This window comes from Podarcis vaucheri (genome assembly GCF_965113315.1).
Source record: "Podarcis vaucheri genome assembly, chromosome: 8".
Taxonomy (NCBI): Eukaryota; Metazoa; Chordata; class Lepidosauria; order Squamata; family Lacertidae; genus Podarcis; species Podarcis vaucheri.
Genome location: NC_138766.1, coordinates 14,870,687 through 14,894,926, shown reverse-complemented (window position 1 = coordinate 14,894,926; position 24,240 = coordinate 14,870,687). Strand labels below are relative to the sequence as shown.

Genomic DNA, 24,240 nt, shown 5'->3' with positions numbered 1-24,240 from the left:
CCGTGAGCTATATAACCAAGATCTGGGTTTAGTTAAACCCTGTGGCTAGTGAGGAGGGTGGGTAACAAGCCCTGATTTCGTTGACACGCTAGGCCAAACTTTGGCATAGTAGCCAAAAGGACCAGAAAGGAGAAAATCAGCTGTGAGTTCTTCTCCAGGAGCCCATGCATTCTCACTAAGGTGCAAGGTTTGACATGACCTGGTAAAAACCAGGCCAGTGTGCCAGGAGCGAGAGAGCGCAGCCCCAACTCCTCAACATCCACGTTGCCCAGAGAAAACTTTGGAAGCTGAGCAAAGGGGCCAAGGTTCGCACTGGTCTTTGGAGAAAGGAGTGGTAAAAGAGATTTATATTGCTTTTCTCCTGAGGTCAGCACAAAGTGTGAGAGAGATACTCCCACCTTGAATGCAGCGAAGAACTTGAAGGGGCTGGGTAAATAACGCCCACAAATAATGGCTGTTAACACCAGCGTGATATTTGTGGACCCTTGCGCATGACAATCTCATGCTTGACAGTCTGAGGGAGTTAGAGAAGTTTGAGGGGAGCGCCGTGTGTTTAGAACAAGCCAAAAGATATAGTGTATGTACTTGTAAAACAGACTTACCCAGCACAAACTGCTTGTTAAAGTCTGAGCCGTTTGTTCCATACTTAATTGGTATAAGACATCCGTGTACTCAGAACTGTCTCGGTGTTCTGTTTAATGTATTTGTCAGACTCTTCATAACAGTTTGCCCTGGAGAGAGAATGCAGCCTTCAAGAGTCTCACCACCACAACTTTCTTACATGCACTAGGAAGAGCTTGCAGAGTAGAATACATAGTAAAGTAAACTGGTTTTAGATACTTAGCTTTGTATGTTTTCTCCGGTTTTAGAGAGAACCAAATCACGGAACAACTTATCATTAAGTTGCAATTGTTAAGAATTTTCCCCGGGGGGAAATAAACCTTAGCATATATTTAAGACGGTGTTTGCAGCCTATCTGCTAAGCAACTGAGCTGTGAACCAAGAACTCCCAGGTTTTAATCTTGTCTCTGGCCTGAGTAGCCTTCAGTAAGCCAATAACTCTGAACCTTGCCTGCAATCTGTGGATAATACTTTAAGGACTGTTGGAAAGTTTACTGAGAGTTTATGAAGTGCTTTGAATGCTCACATCTTTGAATGCTTATTATTGATAATGTTATTATTACAAAGAAAACCTTGGAGTAATTTTACAGCTAAACCTTAGGATGGTTAAAACACCAACATGCTAGGCTTTGTTTATTCTGCTCACTTGTTCTTCATCAACCAAAATATGCAAGCTGTCATATTGCTGGGGGCATATTTCTGCACAGTATTGGTTTTTAATAGCTCTCAGTAAAAGGCTTTGTGTGAACACTGGGCCAACTACACACACATTAAATATACAATTGGTTGGAGTTCCTGGGCGACACTTGACCATGCAGCCAGATGTGTTGATGGAGTGAAATCAGGTTGTGTATGTGACAGGATGGCTACATTTGCTTCTGTCTCTTGCTAAATTCGAAAAAGTCATTTCAACATTAGCAGAGAATGTTCTGAAATCAGCGGGCGTCAGGGCCACCAGATTCTGATGATGTAGCAACAGCAACTGAATTGACTGGTATTCCTAAAAATCACGGTTGATATGCCAGCCCAGGATAAACAACTGCCTCTCAGGCCTTGAAGAACTTGATTATCTTATGATATCCTGTTTTAAGTCAACTATGTCAATGTATTTTTTATCAGGTTTATACCTTGTCCTTCTGCACTAGGCTTTCAAGGCAACTGACAAAAGGACATAGCAATACAATATAAAAAGAGTTATTAAGGTGTACGAACCACAATCACTATAGAAGAACAATAAATTGTTCAGCTGCAGAGAGAAGGTGTTTGTGTGCTTGCCCTGCTTTAGATTGTTCTTGCTATCTAGGTGATATACACAGCATTTCTCAAGATAGCTTAGTGAATTTATTTTGTAGCTGTTTGGGACTTCTTGTTTCCGTGTTTGTCCACAGGGCTGCTTTGAACATTGTGGCCAGTCTTTCATTGGGAGTGCAATTAATTCCACATGCCACTAGGCCGCATGACAAACTGTTTCTGATGTTATCAGGACTTTGAAAAGCAGTTTGTGATATAGCGTTTAAGGGCTTTTATGGATTAAGAGGACTTCCATGATAGCACCTGAGTGTCTTCTAAACATAAATTTAAAAAATCCATAACAAACTTGCAGAAAAATGGCAAGCAGTTCAGTTTTAGTGATTCTGAGTCTTGGGCAAATGGTGTTGAAAATCTCTTGCAACTTTTGGGGTTTCAGTAACGTAAGTAAGCTTATTCCTGGCCAGCATTTACCATAAAACATAACTGAATCATTTGGTAAGGCAAAAGGATTTAGGTATTATCTATGTTGGTTTGTTCTGTATTTCCTTGACAGTGCCTTGAAAAATTAAAGCAGAGTTGGGGATCTATATGCTTGAGTCATAATTTTGCCAGTAAGTGTTCTAAGGCATGCATATTCAGAAGCTCAGGATTTTGCTTCCAATTAGTCGGGTAATTAATTGCGTAGTTGTGAATTGCCACACTTTCACCGCTCAATTTTGGAGCTCCTCAGAGAACGCGAATGGGTTAACTGAAATCCTAGTTAGTCATAAATGTGGACATTCTGATGTCTTGCTCAGGGTTTTTTTTAATCTCCCATTGTGCTAATGTCTCATTCACTTGCATCAGTTTTGGCAAGATTTGTAAAGTCAGGCGAACTAGAAGCTGAGACGCATTTGCCACACCTGAATGTTCCTTGTTCCAGCTGTGGCTTCATTTAACAGTCCACATTTGAGTAGTCACTTCTTTTTCACGAACAACAAAAGTTAGAAGGCAGAATTCTTTATGCAGTCTTTTTGACCACCTTGAAGCAATTCCTGAGCCTTTCAGGCCATCTCCCATCAATTTCGAAAAGGCCTTTAATAGGATACTGTAAAGAAAGCAGAGCTGTTGGCTGTGTCTTGCAGGCAGGGGGTGTGTTGGGTGGAGATGCAGTGAATTATTGAGCACTTGGAAGAAAAGGCCTTTGGGCCATTTGCACTCAAATTGGGTCAGCATCTGGCTGACCCAGTAAAAAAAATTGCTTTTGTTTGCAAGGATGCGAAGCTACATGAAATAATACCCTAGATATTTTCCAAAAGAAACAGTTTTCTAGTCATTCAGTTCCTTTGCAAACTGGCTTTTTAAAAAAATCTGGGGGGGTAGAAGGAACCGCGAGAATTCAATGAACAGGGCAATCTTTGTGTTTATAACCTAAGAAACCCAAACCCTACTGGGTGCAGCTGTGCTGGTAGTGCTGAAACTGTAGGCACATTGTACAGTAAAGGCAAGAAGAACTCTGTCCAGAATTTGTTATAAAGTCACATTGTGTTTACCCAGAAAGTATTGACCCCAGAATGATTTACCGAAGCTTTCTTGTTGGGGAAGATTAGAAGATTGTGCAGCTTTTTTGGCTGAGGCCAAGGTAGTTAAGGGCGGAGAACAAAGATGAAACTGGCAGGATGGAATGATTCTTTGCTGCTGAGTTCATGAGCAAGCACTCCCTGCCTCTCTCCTTACAGGAAATGTGTACTGTAAATAAAATTCCTGGTAATTTGTGTAACTTGCGTTTTAATCCAAGCATTGAACAGTTGCGGCCTTATGTTGGACCTTTTGGGATTGGGTGGCCTTGCGTCCTGTGAGTTTGAGCAATTCAGCATGATTTCCAAGTTGCATTTTGCCAAAATGACAAATTGTGATTTATAAGACTAGGGAATTATTGTAAAGTGCATAACAGAGAGAAATTTGTTCAGTAGTTCAGTAGAGTGGCATGGAGCCTCCCTCCCACTCCTGCACCAAATGCTCCATCTATTAATCCCGTATTCTCTTCAATAGAAAATTCTCAAAAATGAGGAGCAGTATTCACAGTAACATACATCAAAAAATCAATGAAAGCAGGAACTTAAAAGCAGGCAGAGGGACAACAACTACTAAACCAATATTTTAGCACTGAAGGGCCTGCATAAATAAGGAGTCTTTGGAGCCTTTATAAAACGTAATCACCCACCTAAGCTTTCTTACACAACCAGCGTTAATTGGGAAGGGTGCAGGAGGGGCCATACTTGAAAATTAGATTCTGCAATTTCATGCGGCTTTCATGGACATAATAATCTAGAGAATGTCCTACAACTATGTCTTACAATAAAAGAAGAAAAGGTGGGTTTTGCTGGCAAACCATGTTTTCTTGGCAAGGTGGAAGGGCCAAGGAACAGAGGAAGGCCTTGGTGCGACCTCTAAATTCCCATCTCCTTCTTGCCATAGCGTGAGTCAGGTTTACTGCATGTATAGATTGGACCAGGGGTAGGCAACCTAAGGCCCGGGGGTCGGATGCGGCCCAATCGCCTTCTCAATCCAGCCCATGGACGGTCCGGGTTTCAGCGTGTTTTTACATGAGTAGAATTTGTGCTTTTATTTAAAATGCACCTCTGGGTTATTTGTGGGGCATAGGAATTTGTTTATTTATTTTCAAAATATAGTCTGGCCCACCACATGGTCAGGGATGGTGGACCGGCCCACAGCTGAGAAAAGTTGCTGACCCCTGGTTTGGACCAAAGGGGCTGTTGTCTCTGACCCCCATTGTCCAATACAGTTACTTTAGAAGGGAAGACTCTGCCTTCTTTCTTCCCCCAAAGCAGCTGGTGTGGGGAAGGATTTCTTTGCTGTAATTTATAAAAGAAGGCCTAAACAATTAAATTGCAAAAAGAACATCAATCACATTGGCTACAGTAGTTGCACAGTGATAATACTTTCTAGCCATTATGACACTCAAACTAAGATGAAAATATGTCTTCAACAAAAGTTTTGTGATACTTCTGTAAATATATAGTTGCTAATGGCTGCATCCTGTTTAAGAAGGTAGAGCTTAAAAATAGCACCTCCTATTGGCCACTGTCTTCCCACACAGATATTCCATATATACAGACAGAAACGCATATGTATGTGATGCTATATTTGACAGTGTACATACAGGCTTTCTCATAATATTTGAAGAGACCTTTGCTAGTATAAGAAAAGTTCCCAAGGAATGGTAGAATCATTTCTGTATCATAAAGTGGTGTGGAACCATTTTTTCCCTCAGTTCTAAACATTCACTAGAATCGAAATAGCCAAAAATATATGTGAGCATTTACACTAACCAATCACACACACACACACACAACGGTGATATGTCGTGGCATTTTCTCTCTCCCTTTTGGCAAGTAGCTTCTGGTGTTTATGATTGGGATAGCCATAAGTTGAAAATTAAGGTAGCATTGGAAAAGAATGCCTAACTCATGATTTTCGAGCTTAAGTTCATGATACAGCAATGTGCTTTTTATTAGCTTGACTAGAAGAAGGCCTTACTGCTGGATGGGCTGGTCGCTTGCTTTTGCACCGTGAAATTAACCATCCACGGTCCTTTCTGCTTGCTGAATTGCACTCCAGCCTCTCAGAGGGAACGAATGAGCTAGTTGTCGGCGGAGCCAAGAATTTTTCTTGAACTTCAGTTAGGCTAGTTACGGTAGAGGGTAAGCCATCGCATCTGGCTATTCCCACGTGTGAGCCTAAAATCTGGAGCTGCGCTGTGCAAGTGAGTCAGAGGAGAGCATCCCCTGAAGGGAGTCGCTGCCTTGAAGCTACGACAAGGGGCTTTAAAAGAGCTGTTATTCTGCTCTCAGTTCTTAGCTAAGGAGTTCTCAGAGGGAAGGAGGAGGAGAAGGAGGAGAGCACAGTGTGTGGAAATCCTCTGCAGGAGTTTTGCAGCAAGCTAACAGTTTGCCATGTCAAACGGAGTAGAGCAAATTGACACCCTGGAATCTCTTCATTCACCGTACTGTGGAAATGGGCAGCCGGGCAGCTGCAAATACTGGATCCTGGACTTAGGTACAGATGGCAGGCAAATATTGGTTTGGGCGGGAGGAGGGCAAAGGGTTTCTTCCTCTCCTTTTCAGAAGCAGTTGTGTTTAGGTGAACAGTATAGCATGCTGTGGGCTTAATACCAGCAAAGGGGAGAGCAAATGTACTTCAAATACCTTCTATCAGACTCTTATTTCTAGAAGATACAAGCACAGTGATGCTATTCTTTCCATTCCTAAATTGCTATAAAGGGAGACAGGGGGGTGGGGGGTGGAAATAGGGATTTGCAAGCCAGAACGGGGAAGAGTAGCATAGCTGTTCCTGTCCAATGGTCTACCTAAGAATATTTATCCGTAGCAGAAAGAAGCCACTTTCCGTTTGCATGAAATGAAGGTTGATGCGGGGGACAGGGAGAGATGCATGATCTAAAATGTCATTTATCTTATGCAAATTTTTGAAAACCTTCTCTAGCAAGGGGGGGGAGATTCAAACATCTACAAATTAAAAATTTCCAATTAAATATGATCAGGCAAGTCAGGAATCAAAAAGGAGGCGGTCTATTAATACATCAATGCTAACTGTGTGTCTTCTATACAATATTACAAAGATACACAAACCTATCAGGGATCAGATTTTTCTGTTTGCCTGTTGTACCAGACCAGTCATCCAACAAATGGGTTGATTGGCTCTCAATATTATCAGATGTCATTATCTGTTCCAAAACAAGTTTTATCTTCTTCCGTGGCGTTGTTTAGTCTGCCCGCATGAGCAGCCATTAACTTAAATCTAACCATGGTAATAAATTTTAAAGGTCTGTGTTTCTTTGGGTGAAAGGAATGGGATACTTGAAATTTGCTTGATGAATAGAAATTACAAGGATTTGCACTAGAGACTGTTGAAACCCATTGTCATAGAGGTTGATTAAAATGTATCTGGATCTTTATGTTTCCCTACTTATCTTGAATGTAATCTAAATGCAGCCACTGGCATTCTAAGGATCTAAGGCATTCTAATGTTCATGTGCAGCCGGATCCTGTTTATAATTTAAAGGTAAAGGTAAAGGGACCCCTGACCATTAGGTCCAGTTGTGGCCAACTCTGGGGTTGCGGCGCTCATCTCGCTTTATTGGCTGAGGGAGCCGGCGTACAGCTTCCGGGTCATGTGGCCAGCATGACTAAGCCGCTTCTGGCGAACCAGAGCAGCGCACGGAAATGCCCTTTACCTTCCCACCAGAGCGGTACCTATTTATCTGCTTGCACTTTGATGTGCTTTTGAACTGCTAGGTTAGCAGGAGCAGGGACTGAGCAACGGGAGCTCACCCCATCATGAGGATTCGAACCGCCGACCTTCTGATCGGCAAGCCCTAGGCTCTGTGGTTTATAACTTACTCAGAATCAAATCCCACTGGCTTCACAACTGCTTACCAGTTAGGATTGCAAGCTCAAAGTGAATTAGGAACAGTTTGGGTAGACTGAACCTGGGGCATGCATCTGGGCTGGAGGAGTTTCAAGTGTGGAAAAATGACTGCAAGGTACGGCTGATGTGTGACAAATGTCTGAAATGAATTGGAAACAGCATGGAACTGTGTACCTTTCATGTTCTTCGTAGTGGAAGAGTTCTTTTGCCTTTTGAAAAGTCTGTAGATCTCACTGTGCTGTTCATGATAAATTCCAGCTCCAAAGATAGCATAAACATCTCTGAGGAACATCTGACAACCTCCCAGATGCGTTACTTAGCAGGAATGTTTCTCAGATGCCACAGCCTGCAGTGTCGTTCGGATAGATGCTGTACCAAACCAGGTAGATAAAGCACATTCAGTTGTCCGTTGCATTTGCCAGCTTAGGCTCATAGAGCATTCTCACACTGGGCACAAGCAGCAGGAAGTAAGTGCACCTGGCTAGATGGCACATTTTTAAAAGCATACTGGATCTGTGAGCAACCTAAGAGGGAAAACATGAGGCATAAATGCATTATAAGAGAATTTTGCTTTCATGCAAGAATCTGATTATCTCAAGCTCATCTTTGTGGCCAATGCGCTATGCATGCTGATGACTATCTAAAAATTAATTGAAACTATTACTTCCATGCATTGGCATTTAGGCTTATTCATTTTTCCTCTTTTCAAGGTCTGTCAAAGCCTCCCGACTTTATTAATCATTACTGCACATTTTAGTGCAGAAATCAATATTTCCAAGGCCATCCTAATGTTTTCCCACTTACGCCTCAAGTTAAAAATGGCTAGCAAATGGCTTGCATTCCAATGAGCTGAATCACCTGGCAGGAAGTGTCTACAGTTCCTGGGTGTTGTGCAGTCCATTCTGGTTTTTTTCCTGTTTCCTTTTGGTCTGTGTAGAACTCTTCACATTGTTAACGCCTATAGAGGATGTTCTGGGGGGAAGTCAGCAGAAATAACTGTGATATTGTATAAACCAAAACCTCATTAATTACCGTTGTACATATTGCATGTCTGTAAATAAGAACTGAAATTTGTTAGATTCAGCCTCCTCTTTGATATATGGTCACTTCTATTTAAAATAGACAGAGCCTTTTCAATATGATTCTCCTCCAGACATCTATAGTTGCTATATCACGCTTTGCAGTACTGGGATGTTGGCTGCAGCGGGGCAGCAAGCATGCTTTTCCACCAAACTTTTTCTTTGAGTATTAAAATTCATACATGCTTTAAAATCTAGATTAAAATCCTTTATGTTACTACATCACAATGCCTTAAAAACAAAACAGTCAACAAGTTGTTACAGAGAAAGTCCTCTCCCAGGAAGAATGAGAAGAGAAACTGTTACCGCATTTTCTGCCCCAATGTAAGATTCTTTAGGGAAATGTAACAGGGAGAGATTAGAGTCAAACAAAAACATATTTTTAAAACACTACTAGCTATCTCAAAAGCAACAGCTTCTTAGCTTGGGTTTCGGGTTTTAATATTGTAATTTTATGTTGTGAATCACTCTTGATATCTATGGATGAAGGACTGTATACAAATTTAATAAATAAATAAATAATAATAGATTTTTTTTCCCCCCACTGTAGGGAGCAGTGGAAATGTACAGTCATACCTCGAGTTACAGACGCTTCAGGTTGTGTTTTTTCAGGTTATGGACGCTCCAAAACCCGGAAGTACCGCAGCTGGTTACTTCCAGGTTTCGGAGGTCGCGCATGCGCAGAAGAGCTAAATCGTGCTTTGTGCATGCGCAGAAGCACTGAGTCGCAACCCGTGTGTGCGCAGACGCGCCGCTGCGAGTTGCGAATGTGCATCCCGCATGGATTATGTTAGCAACCCAAGCGTCCACTGTATATTGGATTGTGTAATGGACACACTTGATTTTTATTTTCAAATAACCAGAGGCATACCTTCCTACTTCCTTAACAGATCATACGAAGCCATGTTTCACTGGTAAATTTCAAAGGTAACATGGAACAGTATGGATGGAAACCGAAAGAAACATGAGACATGTTAATGCATTCTGTAGTGTAACAGGAAATAGTGGGAGGATGGTTCCATTAGTTTTGCCTTTTAGTTATTACAAAATCCTATTCACCCTAATCGAACATACGCAAATGGAGCCCCGTGAAAGTAAGCCTGGGCTGCCTTATGCTTTCCAGAGCAGGAAATGCTCCATTCTTGCCATGAGACTGCACACACTGAGTATTGCCAAGCACTGCAAGACATGTCCACGTGGGACTATCGTTTTCGGGGAGCTGTAGCACAGATTCAGCGCATCTGATCCCCACGATCCAAATGCATTCTGACTTTCCACTTCATTTATTTATCTGTTTATAAAGCAGACAAAACAATTATAAAAACAAGCAAAATCATCCCAAATGGAAGAGAACAGTATAAAATCAGTAAAAGAAACAGGTCTCACAAGTCTTTTAAGATCCACAAGCATGAGACTCATAATCTCGGGGTGGTGGGTTTGAGTCCTACGTTGGGTGGAAGGTTCCTGCATTGCAGGGGGTCGGACTGGGCGAACTTCCCTGGTCCCGTCCAATTCTACAAACCTGTGATTCCGTAATCTGGACTGGGGCATGTGTATCCCTTTCTGTGGGGACACTGCTTCCTGTTGTGTGCGTTTTATCGCCCTGCAGAGAGAGCTTGTAGCTGCTACATAAAAGGTAAAGGGACCCCTGACCACTAGGTCCAGTCGTGACCGACTCTGGGGTTACGGCGCTCATCTCGCTTTATTGTCCGAGGGAGCCGGTGTACAGCTTCCGGGTCATGTGGCCAGCATAACTAAACAGTTTCTGGCGAATCAGAGCAGCGCACGGAAACGCCGTTTACCTTCCCGCCGGGGTGGTACCTATTTATCTACATGCACTTTGACGTGCTTTCGAACTGGTAGGTTGGCAGGAGCAAGGATCGAGCAACAGGAGCTCACCCCGTTGCGGGGATTCAAACCGCCGACCTTCTGATCGGCAAGTCCTAGGCTCTGTGGTTTAACCCACAGCACCACCCGTGTCCCTTCAGCTGCTACATAGAGAGGCTGAAAAAGAGTGGGGTTAGGTGTTGCTCATGTAGGGCTCTCATATTTGTGCTCAGGATTTGTTGCCGTAATTGATTCCGGCTGTACTTCAGGTAAGATTTATGGCTCAAATGGAACACACGAGCTTTCCTCGCTAAGTACTTTTTTAAAAAAACAGTCACATCCAGTATCACGATGGTGCGTGCATGTAATATATCCGTTTCTACTTGAGGGATAGTGTTACCGTGAAGCGGTTGCTGGGAAAGGGCGCGCAGGAAAAGAGGGTGAAGGCTGGAATGCAGTAAAGTATCCAGTGTAGCTTGCAGGGTGGTGTAACTCTTGGATGCGTGCCAGTTCTGAAAGAAGTGCGTAGTCCTAGCCTTTGTGGCACAGATGGAAGTTGTTAAATGTGTTGCTGTAGACCCTCGCCAGAGTCGGCCAGAACAATGGGCTGCAAAATCTCCCCTGGAACAGAGCACATCTGGGTGCTGAGGAGAGGCATGTCTGTCGGCTAATGCACTGCAGGCCTGTGTTTCCTACCTTCTCTCAGTGGGGACCGTCTCTCAAGCGTTCTTTTGTGCACAATTCATAAACAGGAAGTTCCAGTTGAAATCTCCCTTTTAACGAACTTGAAGGTCTTTTTTTAAAAGCAAAAAAACCCCTATTTTCACGTGTGCCCATGGAGAGGGGAGGAGGGTGTCTAAGGAAATAACAATTTGCTCCTGAATGGGCTTTTGTTAGCTTGAGTTTAGGGGCACAATTTCTGCCTGTGATGGATGTGGTCTGAGGTTCGAATTCTTCCAAAGAGCTTTAGAAGAGACGGGGGCCCAACCTCATTGCATGTAAACCACAATAAGGTGAGAGACCCCCATTGTTTTCTTGCCACCCACTTGCTCCTTTTAAATATCAGTTCTCCCTAATGTATTGTAGGGCTAATTCATGCATGTTAGGTTCATAACTTGGTGGTAATAAAAAAAATGGGAACTCGCATAGGATTTGAGCCATCGCAAATCAAACACCATTTGCATTGCAAGTCAAACCCAGTGCTTTTCTGTGCAGTCAGTTTATGTGTTCTGCGTCAGATGGTCACATTATGTTCATGTATGTGTGAACTAGCTGGAAGCTCCTTTCTGAAGGCCATTAAAGGTGGAAAAACTGGAGGGGGTTGTCAGAGCTAATAACAACTTGGCATGGGAATGTTGAGGGTGCATGAAAAGGTAGGAGAGAAACATATTAAAGCACCATCTCTCGGAGTTTCGCTTCCTGGATCCAGCTAAGCTGAACTGCTAAATAGGGGTGATTTTAAGGGTCTAGTTTTGACCCATAAGCTTGGGACAATGTTCTGCCCTCCATAGAATGGGGCTTTTTGCATTACAGATTGGGAAGCAGCTCTGTGGCAACTGTCAGTGCTACAAAGCTGATTTGAGAAGCTGAACCTCTCAAAATTTGATGGCAACCAAAAAGCCAAATTTCTTGGGGCTGAAAAGGTCTCTGATGAACCCCAAAGAGCCATCCCATTAGACATCTAAACCCAGCTGTTCACCTGCCTAGCTCTTTCATGAATCTTTCTATGAATCTTAGTCATAGCCTTCAAACCACTTCCTCCGGATTAGTCCCAGTGACTTCACTATGACTACTCCAGAATAAGTATGTTTGTGAGTATGTTGGTCCTTAACATTCCCCATTGGTTTTGAAGTGGATACTTTTGTTCTATCATTTCTTGTAATGTCTCAGGAAAAGGGAAAAACATATACTTGCATAATTCCTAAAGAGCCTTCAAATCTTAATTACTAATTCATCAGGCAAAGACATTTTTTTCTATTGTATGTTATGCATTACTAAATGCATGTGTTAATAAGCCAACATTGTATTATTACATGATCATGAACTTGCCTGCGAAGCATTTTTAGTTATGCCCTGCTCTCTCTCTCTTATTTTCATACGCAGAGAATTGTAAGTCTTTGTTAAGCAAAATCCATATGGAGGAAGGTGCTGGCTTTGAACCCCATTAAATACATTGGGGATTTATTTACTTAACCCACAGCTTCTCAATACATTTGCTATTAAAACAATGTTCCATAAGATAATGGGGGGGGGGATTCTTTCCTAACAGTCTTATAGCTTTGCATCCCATCAAAGTTTATGCATTGCTTGCAAGTTGCATGAGGCTCTCAAGGGAAGAGGAATATGTTGGTATCCATCTGTTTCTAGAGACAAAGGAGCACATGTTCCCCACTGAAAGTAATAGCCCTTCCCTAACACCCCATACACCCCAAGAGGAATATAATATAATCTTCTTTGTACATATAGTAGAAGGATATTTATGATTTATCACTCCCTACCTTGGTGATTCCTTAACTTAGATACCTGGGGTACAGTTTTGACTTTTCGTTTTCTAGATGAAAATTGGTGATGCCCTTGACACTTGGAAATAGAGAATTTCATACTCTTGATAAATCCCAGAAAAATGGGTAGACATCATCATTGCAAATGCATAATAGCCATTAATATTTCCTCCTGTCATCTTGCTTTTCCCCTTTGTCTTGTGACTTCTAGACTGTAGTGATGGTTCTGCAATTGCCCTGCACTCATCAGCTATGAATACCAGGAAATCCTGGTATATGCTTTGCCTCTTTCAAGACGATATATTGGGACAGAGATGTTGGCTCAATGCTTTGGACGATATAAAGTGTTGGGTGCATCTAGTGCAGTACCTTAATTTCTCAAGATATTATTTCAGCCCCTCTGGCAGTGTTAACACACTGTTTGAGAATCAATGCCCTAGCTATGAAACATGTTTGCTGCAGAATTCCTATGAAAATTGGTGAGGTTTTGGTGCTGGAGCTATTTGCTGTGCAACTGTGATTTTACTTCCTACTCTCTAAGGAACATTACACACATTGCATAGCAGTGAATCAAAGTTTTCTGCAGTGCATTCACTCTGTGCCGTAGTTCACACATAATACTAAGCCATGGTTTGTTTAACAAACCACAAGTTTTTCTGCAGCTGCTCAAACAACCCAATAGCTTGTTTCTCCACAGTTTGTTTTCTTTCCAACTACTCTTTGCTTCTGCCTTTGTAGCTTGATGAGTGTCTGAGTTGGGTAAATTTGCTGGCTTCACACATAATACCATGCCATAGTTAAAGCATAGTTCATTAGGCAACAACAAACCATGACTTCGTATTGTGGTTTGTTGGCATTAAATAAGCCGTCGTTAAACCATTGGGCAAAAGTTGGATGATCACATTAACAATTTTAAAATAAATCATAGTTTAATCAACCCATGGTTTAGCTCTATGTGCGAACCAAGCCAGTGAAGGATTGCAACTAAAGCTGGGTCTCTCAAGTACCTATATGATGATTGCACAGGCTTTTTGCCTGCACACTTCTTGAATCCAAGATACTTTTATAGATATACCTTTAAAGCAACTTTAAAACATGGGTTGAAGAAAAGTGGTGATGCTTTTGACTTGTGTTTATCCTTTGGGGTGCAGAGAGGAGCAGTGGCATGTTGTTGTCAATGTTGTTGTTGTTAAAAATGGATATTTCATGCACCTAGCAGCAGCTTTATTTCATCAACTGATTCATCATTTTCATTGAGATTTGGAGCAAAAGGAGCTAAGAAACAATTCGGTGGCAAAAGCTGCAGAGCTTTCCCCCCCTTCAGAACACTGTGTTTTAATCAGAACTTGTCATGATCTTGGAAGTGCAGAAAACCAGCCGTACCACAAAAATATATCGGTTGAAACATGGAACTCTTGGCACTCATGCTATAAAACAAGCCCCACAGCACAGTGATGGGTTTTTTGCCAGAAGAAAGCCCTTAAGTAATATCCATATAAATCCGAAACCTCTGGTTTTAATCTAGAGAGAGGGCTAAAGTTGGCTCTATTAACTGCATCACATAAAGTGATGCCTGATTCAGTGATGATGGAATCCTTTGTTCTTGGCTACTAACAACATGAATGATACTTTTCCTTTTGTAGTTTGGAAAGCATCCTCTTTGGAGGGGAAAGGAGTCCCGTTTCCTCTTTGGTTAAGAACTCATAAAAGTACATGTTTGGGACATGGCAGTCACTGTACAACATATTAACATGTATGGTTTTCCCATTCTCCTTGCCCAGTTGTACTGTGTCCTTGCTTGGTTTCACTGTTGGGCAGGACAAAGGTGGTAAATGTGGTTGAATGCTGTTAATGCCTGTTTCCGGGTTTAGGGCAGTCAGCAGGCAAATGCAATGCCCATGCTCAGATGCAGAGCAGCATGCCAGAGATCCAGCAGGGGGCAGTAGTCTGTTTTCCTTTGCACTTGCCCTTGTTCCCAAGCAATGGAGACCAGACTCTGAGTGGCTTCCTCTTAGATCGTGCAGTACAGATGTTCTCCACCAGCCAACACTACTGATGGCAGCTGTAGTCTAAAACAGGGATGTCCAACAGTTCAGTCGCAATCTACTGGCAGATCCCCGAGAGGTTTTGGTAGATCGCGGTCATCTCTGGTTCCCTTTCCTTAGCGTCACTAAAACTGACTCCTGCCCTGCCCTCCATTGTTGTATGATCTCTGGAAAGGAAGATGGGAGCTTTCTCTGTGCAGCTGTTTTGATCCATAGCAATCTTTTTGTGAGTGACTTTACCCCCTTTGACCCTTGCCTTTAATTCCCCCCCCAAAAAAAGTTAACCCCTAAAAATGGGGCTTTTCTCCTCCCTAAGGAAAGCTCAACAACTTTGAGCTGAACCCCCCCAAAAAAATAGGGGTAGATCACTGCCAGTTTTTAATTCTGAAAGTAGATCGCAGCCTCTTGAAAGTTGGCCACCCCTGATCTAAAATATTTGGAGGGCACCAGATTGGGTTTTTAGCTGTCAGATCTGTTCATTCACCATATTTTAAATGTCAATAAGAACCGTCCACTGAAAATGTGTAGCAAAAATGTTACACGATGGGAAATGAACATCAAATGGCTATGCTAGTTGAGGAAACAATATTGGTTATGACTCTTGGTTGTCTTTAGTCACAATAGCAAACCAGGATTTGCTTTGTGTAATGTGTGAAATGGCCCTTCCTTGTTGTTGCACCTTCCCCGTCCTTTTGCCAGCTTCAGTTATCCTTCCTTGGCCATTGACATGTGGAGTGCTCCATGCTTCTTATGTCGATAGCGTGCTCTGTTGGCCATAAATTATGCCTTGAGGGGATACACAACCCACTGTCTCAGTAGTAGCATATGTGTCACATCTGGCTTTTAGAAAGCATACCGTGGAGGAATTGGACACTTCTGCTTTTATGTCTCCTAAGTTGAAATTAAGGCCCCCTTAAAAAAAAAAAAAAGCTTTTATCCTTGGGCTTTTGTTGAACCTTATAGCATAATATTTTCCTTGCTTGGAGGACCATACCAAAGATCCACTTAGCACAACAGTTGTATCTTTTCTAACACGCCTGAGAAACACTTAAGCTGGACTTGACTATCTCTTGTTTGACCTCAGCATCTGGTACTCGGAGGTACAGTATATCTGCAAATCAATTTAGCCACCTTTGCTAATAGCCATGGATATGTTAGATTTCATGTTAGCTTTCGATCAGTCTTTAGTGTCCTTTTCTTCACATAAGTAGGCTGGAAATTATGATAGGCCCTGGAAGGTCTAATGAAAACTGTCCATCTGTCTGCATGCGTAAGCAGCACTGCCTTGGCCCTTGAGCCTTTGGAATATGTAGGGTACAGATTTAAGTTTTGCCACAACCAAGCTCCTTAAGTCAGGAGAAAAACATAGAATAAGCTTGTACTAATGAGATTCCCCAAATCTTGGCGTGCCCCAATAAGAATTTTGTGCTGCTTAAATGATGGCTTGTTGCTTTATTTTATTAGATTCTTTAATTCTACTTCAAGGAAGCCACGTCAGCTTCCATACTCATTCTCATTCTCTCTCTCTCTCTCATATACAGTGGTGCCTCGCAAGATGAAAAGAATCCATTCTGTGATTCTCTTCGTCTAGGTTTTTTCGTCTTGCGAAGCAAGCCCATTGAAGGATTAGCGGATTAGCACTATTAGCGGCTTTTAGCGGCTTATCTGCTGATCGGATCAGCTGATAAGCGGCTTAGCGACTTAGAAAAAGGGGGGGAACCAGCAGGAACTCGCAAGACATTGTCGTCTTGTGAAGCAAGCCCATAGGAAATTCGTTTTGCGAAGCACCTCCAAAACAGAAAACTCTTTCGTCTAGCGAGTTTTCCGTCTTGCGAGGCATTCGTCTTGCGGGGCACCACTGTACTCAATTTTGTCTGCAAGGTAGGTTAGGCTAAGAGACAGTGATGTGGCCAAGACCATACAGTGAACATGAATAAGAATTCTAACCTAGGTCTCTATGCCCATCACAACACACTATTTACTACAGCACATTTTGTCATAGAATCATGGGAGTTGGAAGGGACCCTGATAATCATCTAGTTCAGCCACCTGCAATGCAGGAATATGCAGCTGTTCCACCTGGGATCGAACCTGCAACCTTGGCGCTATCAACACCTCACTCTAACCATCTGAGCTATTCAAAAGGTGTCCGTAACCATGGGAAGGAGAGGAAATGCTGCAATGAGGTAGAGAAGCAAACGCCTCCGGTGTTCAAGTCAAACCTTCAATTTAGTATTATTATGACTTGACCGGAAAAAGAGCAATTTCATATGAGTTGAGAAATGGCCTGTTTCCCATATCAACAAGAAAGGAAATGACTTCAAGTTGGACTCTTTCCAACACTCTTTCCAACAAAGTTTGACTGTGAGGGACTCGGTTGTAACCACAACTTTCATTGGTTTCCCTTCCCTACAGGTAATCTATATGCAGAACTTCTTGTGTGCTTAATCACACACACACACACACACACACACACACACACACACACAAATTTTCAAAGCACTTTATATATGCTGTCTGTAATTTTTGCTATGGTCATGTAAGGTTTGCCAGTAACATTCTGCATGTCACAGATGGGGGCCTGAGAATATGCTGGATGCTTTTTGTGAACTATAATAGCTATATTACTATGCAAGAACATACAGGTGGGCTTGATTGACAGCAGGGCAGGCAAGTGGAACATGCCCTTGGGGAACTAATTTGATGTTGAATTGTAACATTTCCAAACAGGTTAGCCTGTGGCCAGTAGAGTCTTTTATACTGGTGTGCATAGTCTGGTTACAATGTGTTGTTTTACGTTGTGGACTCAATCCCATTGAAACCCAGCAAGGAACACGCACAGCTCTCTTAATTATGGAACTTACTGTCTCTAAGCCAACTGCTTAGTTTCCTACATTTGCATCCCACCCTTTCTCCAAGGAGGTCAGTGCAGGATTATAACCACATAGCATAACAGCGTGTGTTAGATTAAGTTCAGATATCTTGATTTGCAAAGGCCCCTGAGGAGGATTCCTAGCAGAAAAGCCTTCTTGGTGTCAGTCCAGTTTTTCTCTGATACTCCACACGAGCGTGTTGTATGAGAGGCAGCAAAGTGACACAAGCCCTCTGCTTCTATTTAATGTATGCTCTCAACGCGCAAGACTATTGCTGTTAAAAAGGAACAAATGATCGTCATTATGTCAACAGCAAAAATGAAAGGGCTTCCACATAGTGATGCATTGTAAAATATTCCTTTTCATAAAATGGCACAGTGGCCATTTCCACTGATTACCTAAAACAGAACAGCCTTTTGTACCTGTATATGTATTCGTAGATACAGATATTTGATTATTCCCCCCCCCCCTTTGCTGGCTGGTGGTCTAAATAGCAAGAACTGGGAACAGGGGCTAGCTCTGTTCATCTGAGAAAGCCTGTTGAAACTCTGTTATTTTTTGTCATGAAAAAAAACAACACATCCACTAGTCAGTCACTCAGGAATGTAGATTCACTACCTTAGGCACCAGAAATAGAAGGGCAGCTTTCTATGAATACTGTAATAGTTTCATTATTTAGATTGCTAGTGTTGTAACGTTTAGGGTTATCTGACTTTAGACAAGTACAGACTTACATAGAGGTATTTTTTAAAATCTCCATAATTTGTCATCCATGTGCTTAGCTGAAGCTGTCGCATAATAGGAAACCTTTCTCAGAGAAGTACATTTACGGCCCTGTTCTCTGACAAGTATATAATAAAATGTGTCCGTAAACATATGTCACATGAATGCATGACATTACTACATAGAAAGCATCTGGGGGGAGTAAAAAAAGAACCTAGAAGCTCCATATATGTAATTGTACACATGCATGTGAGGCCTTCCAAGAAATTGTTACACTGTGGAGCATTCATTAATTCCAGTGTATCTGGTCTAAGTCTTCTTCTTTTTCTTCTTCTTCTTCTTCTTCTTCTTCGGCGATAACTCGTAGCCGAGTAAGATAGTCTTCCGTAAACACGGTTTTAACAATGAGTCCATAAGTGACTGTGGAGGCCAATTCTGAAGCAGAGCTCCCCTCGCACCAGGCAGACATCCGCAGCGTGTTGGAGCCCTGTGGGAGTTCCCTGCAGGGCTCCCCACGCTGCGGATAGCAGCCTGCCACCCGGCGCGAAAGGCACCCTGAAGCAGAGCGCCCCTCGCGCTGGGCAGACATCCGCAGCGTGTTGGAGCCCTCAGGAGTTCCCCGCAGGGCTCCCCACGCTGCGGATAGCAGCCTGCCACCCGGCGCGAAAGGCACCCTGAAGCAGAGCGCCCCTCGCGCCGGGCAGACATCGGCCAGCCCCACAAGCTTGAGGGACAGCAAGGAGGCGCAGAAGAAGAAGAAGAAGAAGAAGAAGAGTTTGGATTTGATACCCCGCCTTTCACTCCCCTTCAGGAGTCTCAAAGCGGCTAACATTCTCCTTTCCCTTCCTCCCCCACAACAAACACTCTGTGAGGTGAGTGGGGCTGAGAGACTTCACAGAAGTGTGACTGGCCCAAGGTCACCCAGCAGCTGCATGTGGAGGAGCGGAGACACGAACCCGGTTTCCCAGATTACGTGACTACCGCTCTTAACCACTACACCACACAGCCACCATCCCGCTGTTCCTCGACCTGGTTCAGGTTCCCCGACCTGGTTTTGGGGGGGAAATAAGGGGGGGGGATTCCTTTATTTCCCCCAAAAAAACTAGGTGCGTCCTATGGGACGAAGCGTCCTATGGGACGAAAAATATGGTATCTTCAAAGCCCATGACACCTTTGGTAAAGGCTGTTCTCCAGCTGGAGCTCTCGCAAGCCAGTGTTTCCCAGTTGTCGGTGCTTAGACCACATTTTTAAAGATTTGCCTTGAGAGTGAGTTTTTAAACCACTTTTGTTGACCACCAGCATTACACTTTCCATTTTTAAGTTTGGAATAGAGTAGTTGCTTTGGAAGACAATCATCAGGCATCCACACAACATGACCAGTCCAGCGAACCCAAGTTGCATACCACCTGAGGAGTTTTGTACATTATGCTGGAAATAGCAAACAGAGGAAAGGGAGAGAGAAGGTGCTTTTGCACAGGTAGATTTAGAAAGCAGGTATTTCATCTCTGGACACCAAATTGTCTCTCCCAGTATTGATCCTAAGTGGATATACAGTCGAGCATAATTGTGTAGTAGCAAGTGTCAGCTCTACCCTATATGAAGCGCACATTTAAGTTAAAGAAAGGGGCACTTGGATGTGTGTTTTGTTTGGCAGAGGAAAATTAAATATATCTGTTTCATGGGAGGAAATGGGTTTTTTGTTGCCTCTGGCCACGTCTTAAATATTATTAAGTTGTCTGGAGCTCAACAGGAAAATCTGAGGCAGATGCCTTTCTTTCACCAAACAACAGGGCATGATTAAGGAGATTTTACACACATACAGTGAGCCTGCAACTTTAGTGCATTTAACTTGTATGCATTCACATTTACGCGCATGGCAAAAAACTAGAAAGGGTGTAGGATTCCCGGAAAAATGACTTTGGCAGTCCCACCCACCATTGAACCCAATCGGTTTTGACTATATGTGATTTTGGCTTTAGGAGCGATTCCTTGAACGTTACCCACATAAATTGTCATACAGATAAACAAGGTCTGATTCCTTGGCTTTGGGTTTAGAATGAGTACTTGGCTGTAAAATTTTGATTTCCATCTTTTGTTCTAGCTTAACTATTCTGCTTTCTCTTCAGTTCCTTTGTTTTGTTGTATTAAATGGACTTTGCCTGAACTCCGACCTCCATTAGCAGAGGTACATATGGAGCTGTACTTTGAGCTTGTGGAGAATGTAGTAAATTATCCCTTGGAGGGTTTGTGGCTAGTCTAAACAAAAGTGCACCCTTGAGATATTTGATAAAAGCGAGTCCCAAAGGCTCATCTGGTGTCTGTATTTATGATTAGTTTTATGAACTTGGGCAATACCCTTGACTAGCCTTGGAGAAATGTGAGTTACATTCATAGACTTAACAAGTGGGATAAATATTTATCATCTTGTTAATGGAAGATCTGGGAGACTAGTGGGTGGACATCATCTTAAAAATTCACAGGACATTAAAATGGATGCAGACGCAGTAACTAATCGGTTTCTTAGCAAGTTTTATATAATAACTTAGGGGCATTTTTTTACAATATAATGTAGCACCACTATCCACACACCCACACATGCAAAAAAAAGAAGAGATAATTCCCTCAAACGGTACCAGGGCTCTATGTGCTAAATTGCTCCCTGCTGACATCCCTTTGACATGTGAAGATGTCTTAGTCCAGGCCTTTAGGCAGAGATGAGGTTTGGTCCTGAAGGGATATTACTGGTTTTTGTCCACCCACTGCTTTTTAGACTGTTTTTGAGGTTTTATGTCTGTGTAATGTTCTATATGTTTTACTTCGGAGTTATTGTTCGTTTTTTGCTACGTGCACCACGGCCTAGAATGGTGAGGGCAAAATTAATACGCCAATGAATAAAAACTCATAGAACGCGATATTGGCGCGCAATTCAGTTCGGTAGGAAAGGGAGCTTCCCTCCGCTGCTTGCAGCTTCTGCCCCTTATGAATGTGAAGATAAGGGCTGCATAGTTTATAATTTCAGAAAAATTGTGAAAGGGCAAAATGAATTGTGTAAGATAAGTTATGCAGTTGTGCTCAGTTTGCCCAAGTTGTGTGAGTCCTGAGTACAGAATTTTAATTGTTGAGTGCAGAATCCACAAAGCAGCAGCAATTTTGTGCCCCATGTGGAAGTGACAGGTATAAAAAGCTAGGCTAGAACTTGTCTGCCTCATCTGGTAATCAGATCCAGGGAAGTTTTTGTGGTTTTGTGGGGCAGGGTTTAATAGAGAAGCATTCAGTCGCATGAGCCCCAACCAGCAGTCTAACATAATGCAGCCCAGGCCTGGGTTAACAACCTCAGTAACGAGGAGGCCTAAAATAAGGTAGCGTTTTATTCCTGTAAATTGTAATTCAGATACTAGGCATTTTGGGGGTTGGTTGCACATCTGTCCCAATCCATTGTACAGCATTATTTTCACCCCATGTAGAATACAGTGGTACCTCTGGTTACGAACTCAATTCATTCCGGAGGTCCGTTCTTAACCTGAAACTGTTCTTAACCTGAGGTACCACTTTAGATAATGGGACCTGCTGCCGTGCCGCCGCCGCACAATTTCTGTTCTCATCCTGAGGTAAAGTTCTTAACCCGAGGTACTATTTCCAGGTTAGCGGAGTTTGTAACCCAAAGTGTTTGTAAGCTGAGGTACACTTAAGTTTACACACCAATATTCATTGAAAATCAGGCACGATTGTCAAATACTAAGGCAAAGCATATATAAACTACATTATGTGTCTGGGTAACCTTGTTGAAACAAACAAAGAAGGGTTTTAGCAGGAATCTAAAAAGCATAGGGTGAGAGCCTGCCTAATGCTAGAATTAGAAAATAACTGTGCAAAAGGAAAAGGAGAAATATAGCTTGCATTTTTTGTGAGGCGGAGGGGAGAGAGACTTGGCTAATCAATATCAGCTACTAGTAATGCCAGTTTATATGCATGTGCCGTACAGCACGGTTGCTGGTTGTGCTTGGGTGGAGTTCATGTCACAATATTACTACCTCAGACTGGGTCGTTGTTGTACAGAGTCCCTACACTGACATTATATCTACCTGGGAGCCAGCAGTTCTGGCATGGAAACCCCTCCTGTAATCCAGCTGGCTCACATGGTTGCAGCAGGGAACCCTCCGTACAACAGCTGACATATCATAGTGCCTATAACTGAGTCTTGTGTCTGATCCATGCATACGACAACAAATAGCAATATGGTGTTGCACAATGACCAAGGTTGAGTTCAAGCCAGTTTCCTTGCATTTGGATAAATTACAGAAAGCGGCTTCGACGTTGCAGTTGTTATCCATGGCTCTCGCTGTTCCTCACATGAACTCAAGTCTACCCAACGGGCGTGGTTGCTGATAGATCTTCCATTGACCATTCCATTCCCTTCTCTTTTTCAGATTCCCTTTCCGTTTCCAGCAATGATGCCAGCCCTCCTGCGTCGGTGACATCACTCCAGCCCCATATGATTGGGGCACAGAGTTCCCCAGGTCCAAAGCGCCCGGGTAACACCCTGAGGAAATGGCTCACCAGCCCAGTGAGGCGACTTAGCAGTGGAAAGGCAGATGGGCATGTCAAGAAACTGGCCCACAAGCATAAGAAGAGAGGCGAAGTTCGCAAAAGCGCTGATACTGGCTCTCAGAAGGACTCCGATGACAGTGCTGCTACACCACAAGATGAAACTATTGAAGAGGTGTGTGTTTTCCAAGTTTTTCTTTGAATATTATATAGCCACACAAAGTTGAAATAGGAGTGTCGATTCAGGTATTATTATTTTTTGGCCCTACCTATGGCATCCTGGTACTTTTTGTTTTGTTCTTGGACCAACACTGGCCACACTGAGAGAAGCACCACTGCCTGGGTCTGTGTTTTTTTTTTATGACCAGAGAGATACTTCCTTGTCTTCCGTTGCTGCCAGAATCCTTAACAAACAGTTTGTTTTCTAAGTCTTCCATGGCACTCTTCCATAAACAGCCGCATCTGGCTGTTTTCATTCCTCAAAATGTGTTGCCTCATTTCTCTTCGCTATGTTTCACTGCAAAGAGAGGGAATCTCACGGGACATCTTGACTATTCAGAAACATCTATGCTTTGTGATTGCCGCCCTGATCTATACTATGTGATACATTGCACTCTGATCCTGCAGAGTTAAATCAGACAGTTGTGGAAAAAAATAACTGTTAACTAACATTAGCTAACAGTTTAAGTACCAGCAAGATGTGATCTCTGATTGAGGTTTACTATACGTGTTTTAGCCCCTTCCCCCTTAGTAGTTTTAACATGGAAGCATGAGCCCAATTTTGCTATATTGAAAAGACATACTTGCATGTGTCTGTAGTGCACTTTCAGTACACAGACCTGACCATTCTCGCCCAATTCAGACATACTGATCCCAGTTTGATGACCCAAGACCTGTGAAACTGGGGTCAAGGTTTGTGCTCAAACGCCCTCCTTGCCCCCTTCCTTATGCTCCCAGCTTGAGCAAAGTTATCTGTTTCTTAAGCCCGGCTTCGGCTGGGGAGGGCGGGATATAAATAAAAAAAATTCTTATTATTAAAACACAGTGTCCCACGATTCCAAAAAAGGTACCTGCTTTAATGGCTTCCTATAAACCAGGCTGAGGTCAAGAATTCTAGGGAGCAGGTGTTTGCTCTAGTATGAAATAATCAAAATTTGAAAATACAGTGGGTTTGTTTTAAAGTGGAAGCTTAAATTCTCCAGGGAGGGGAAGGAGGACGGTGTGAGCCCAAGATTCGGCATGGCTTCTTCCATAGCACATAAACCGTGGGTTATTTGCTTGCTAGGACATAGTCAAGCCCACTTGATTTTGAACCAACATAGGGTTG

General features: G+C 42.8%; 1 protein-coding gene across 7 annotated transcripts in view; it reads left to right on the top strand.

Moving 5' to 3' along the window:
* The window catches only part of TRIO (trio Rho guanine nucleotide exchange factor), a 281,042-nt gene that overhangs the window by 206,087 nt on the left and 50,715 nt on the right, over nt 1-24,240 (top strand). For all 7 annotated transcript variants that reach the window (XM_082234103.1, XM_082234106.1, XM_082234105.1 and 4 more), the window contains exon 35: nt 22,796-23,088. In XM_082234103.1, coding sequence (XP_082090229.1) covers nt 22,796-23,088 — 293 coding nt within the window. The remainder of the gene's footprint in view (nt 1-22,795; nt 23,089-24,240) is intronic.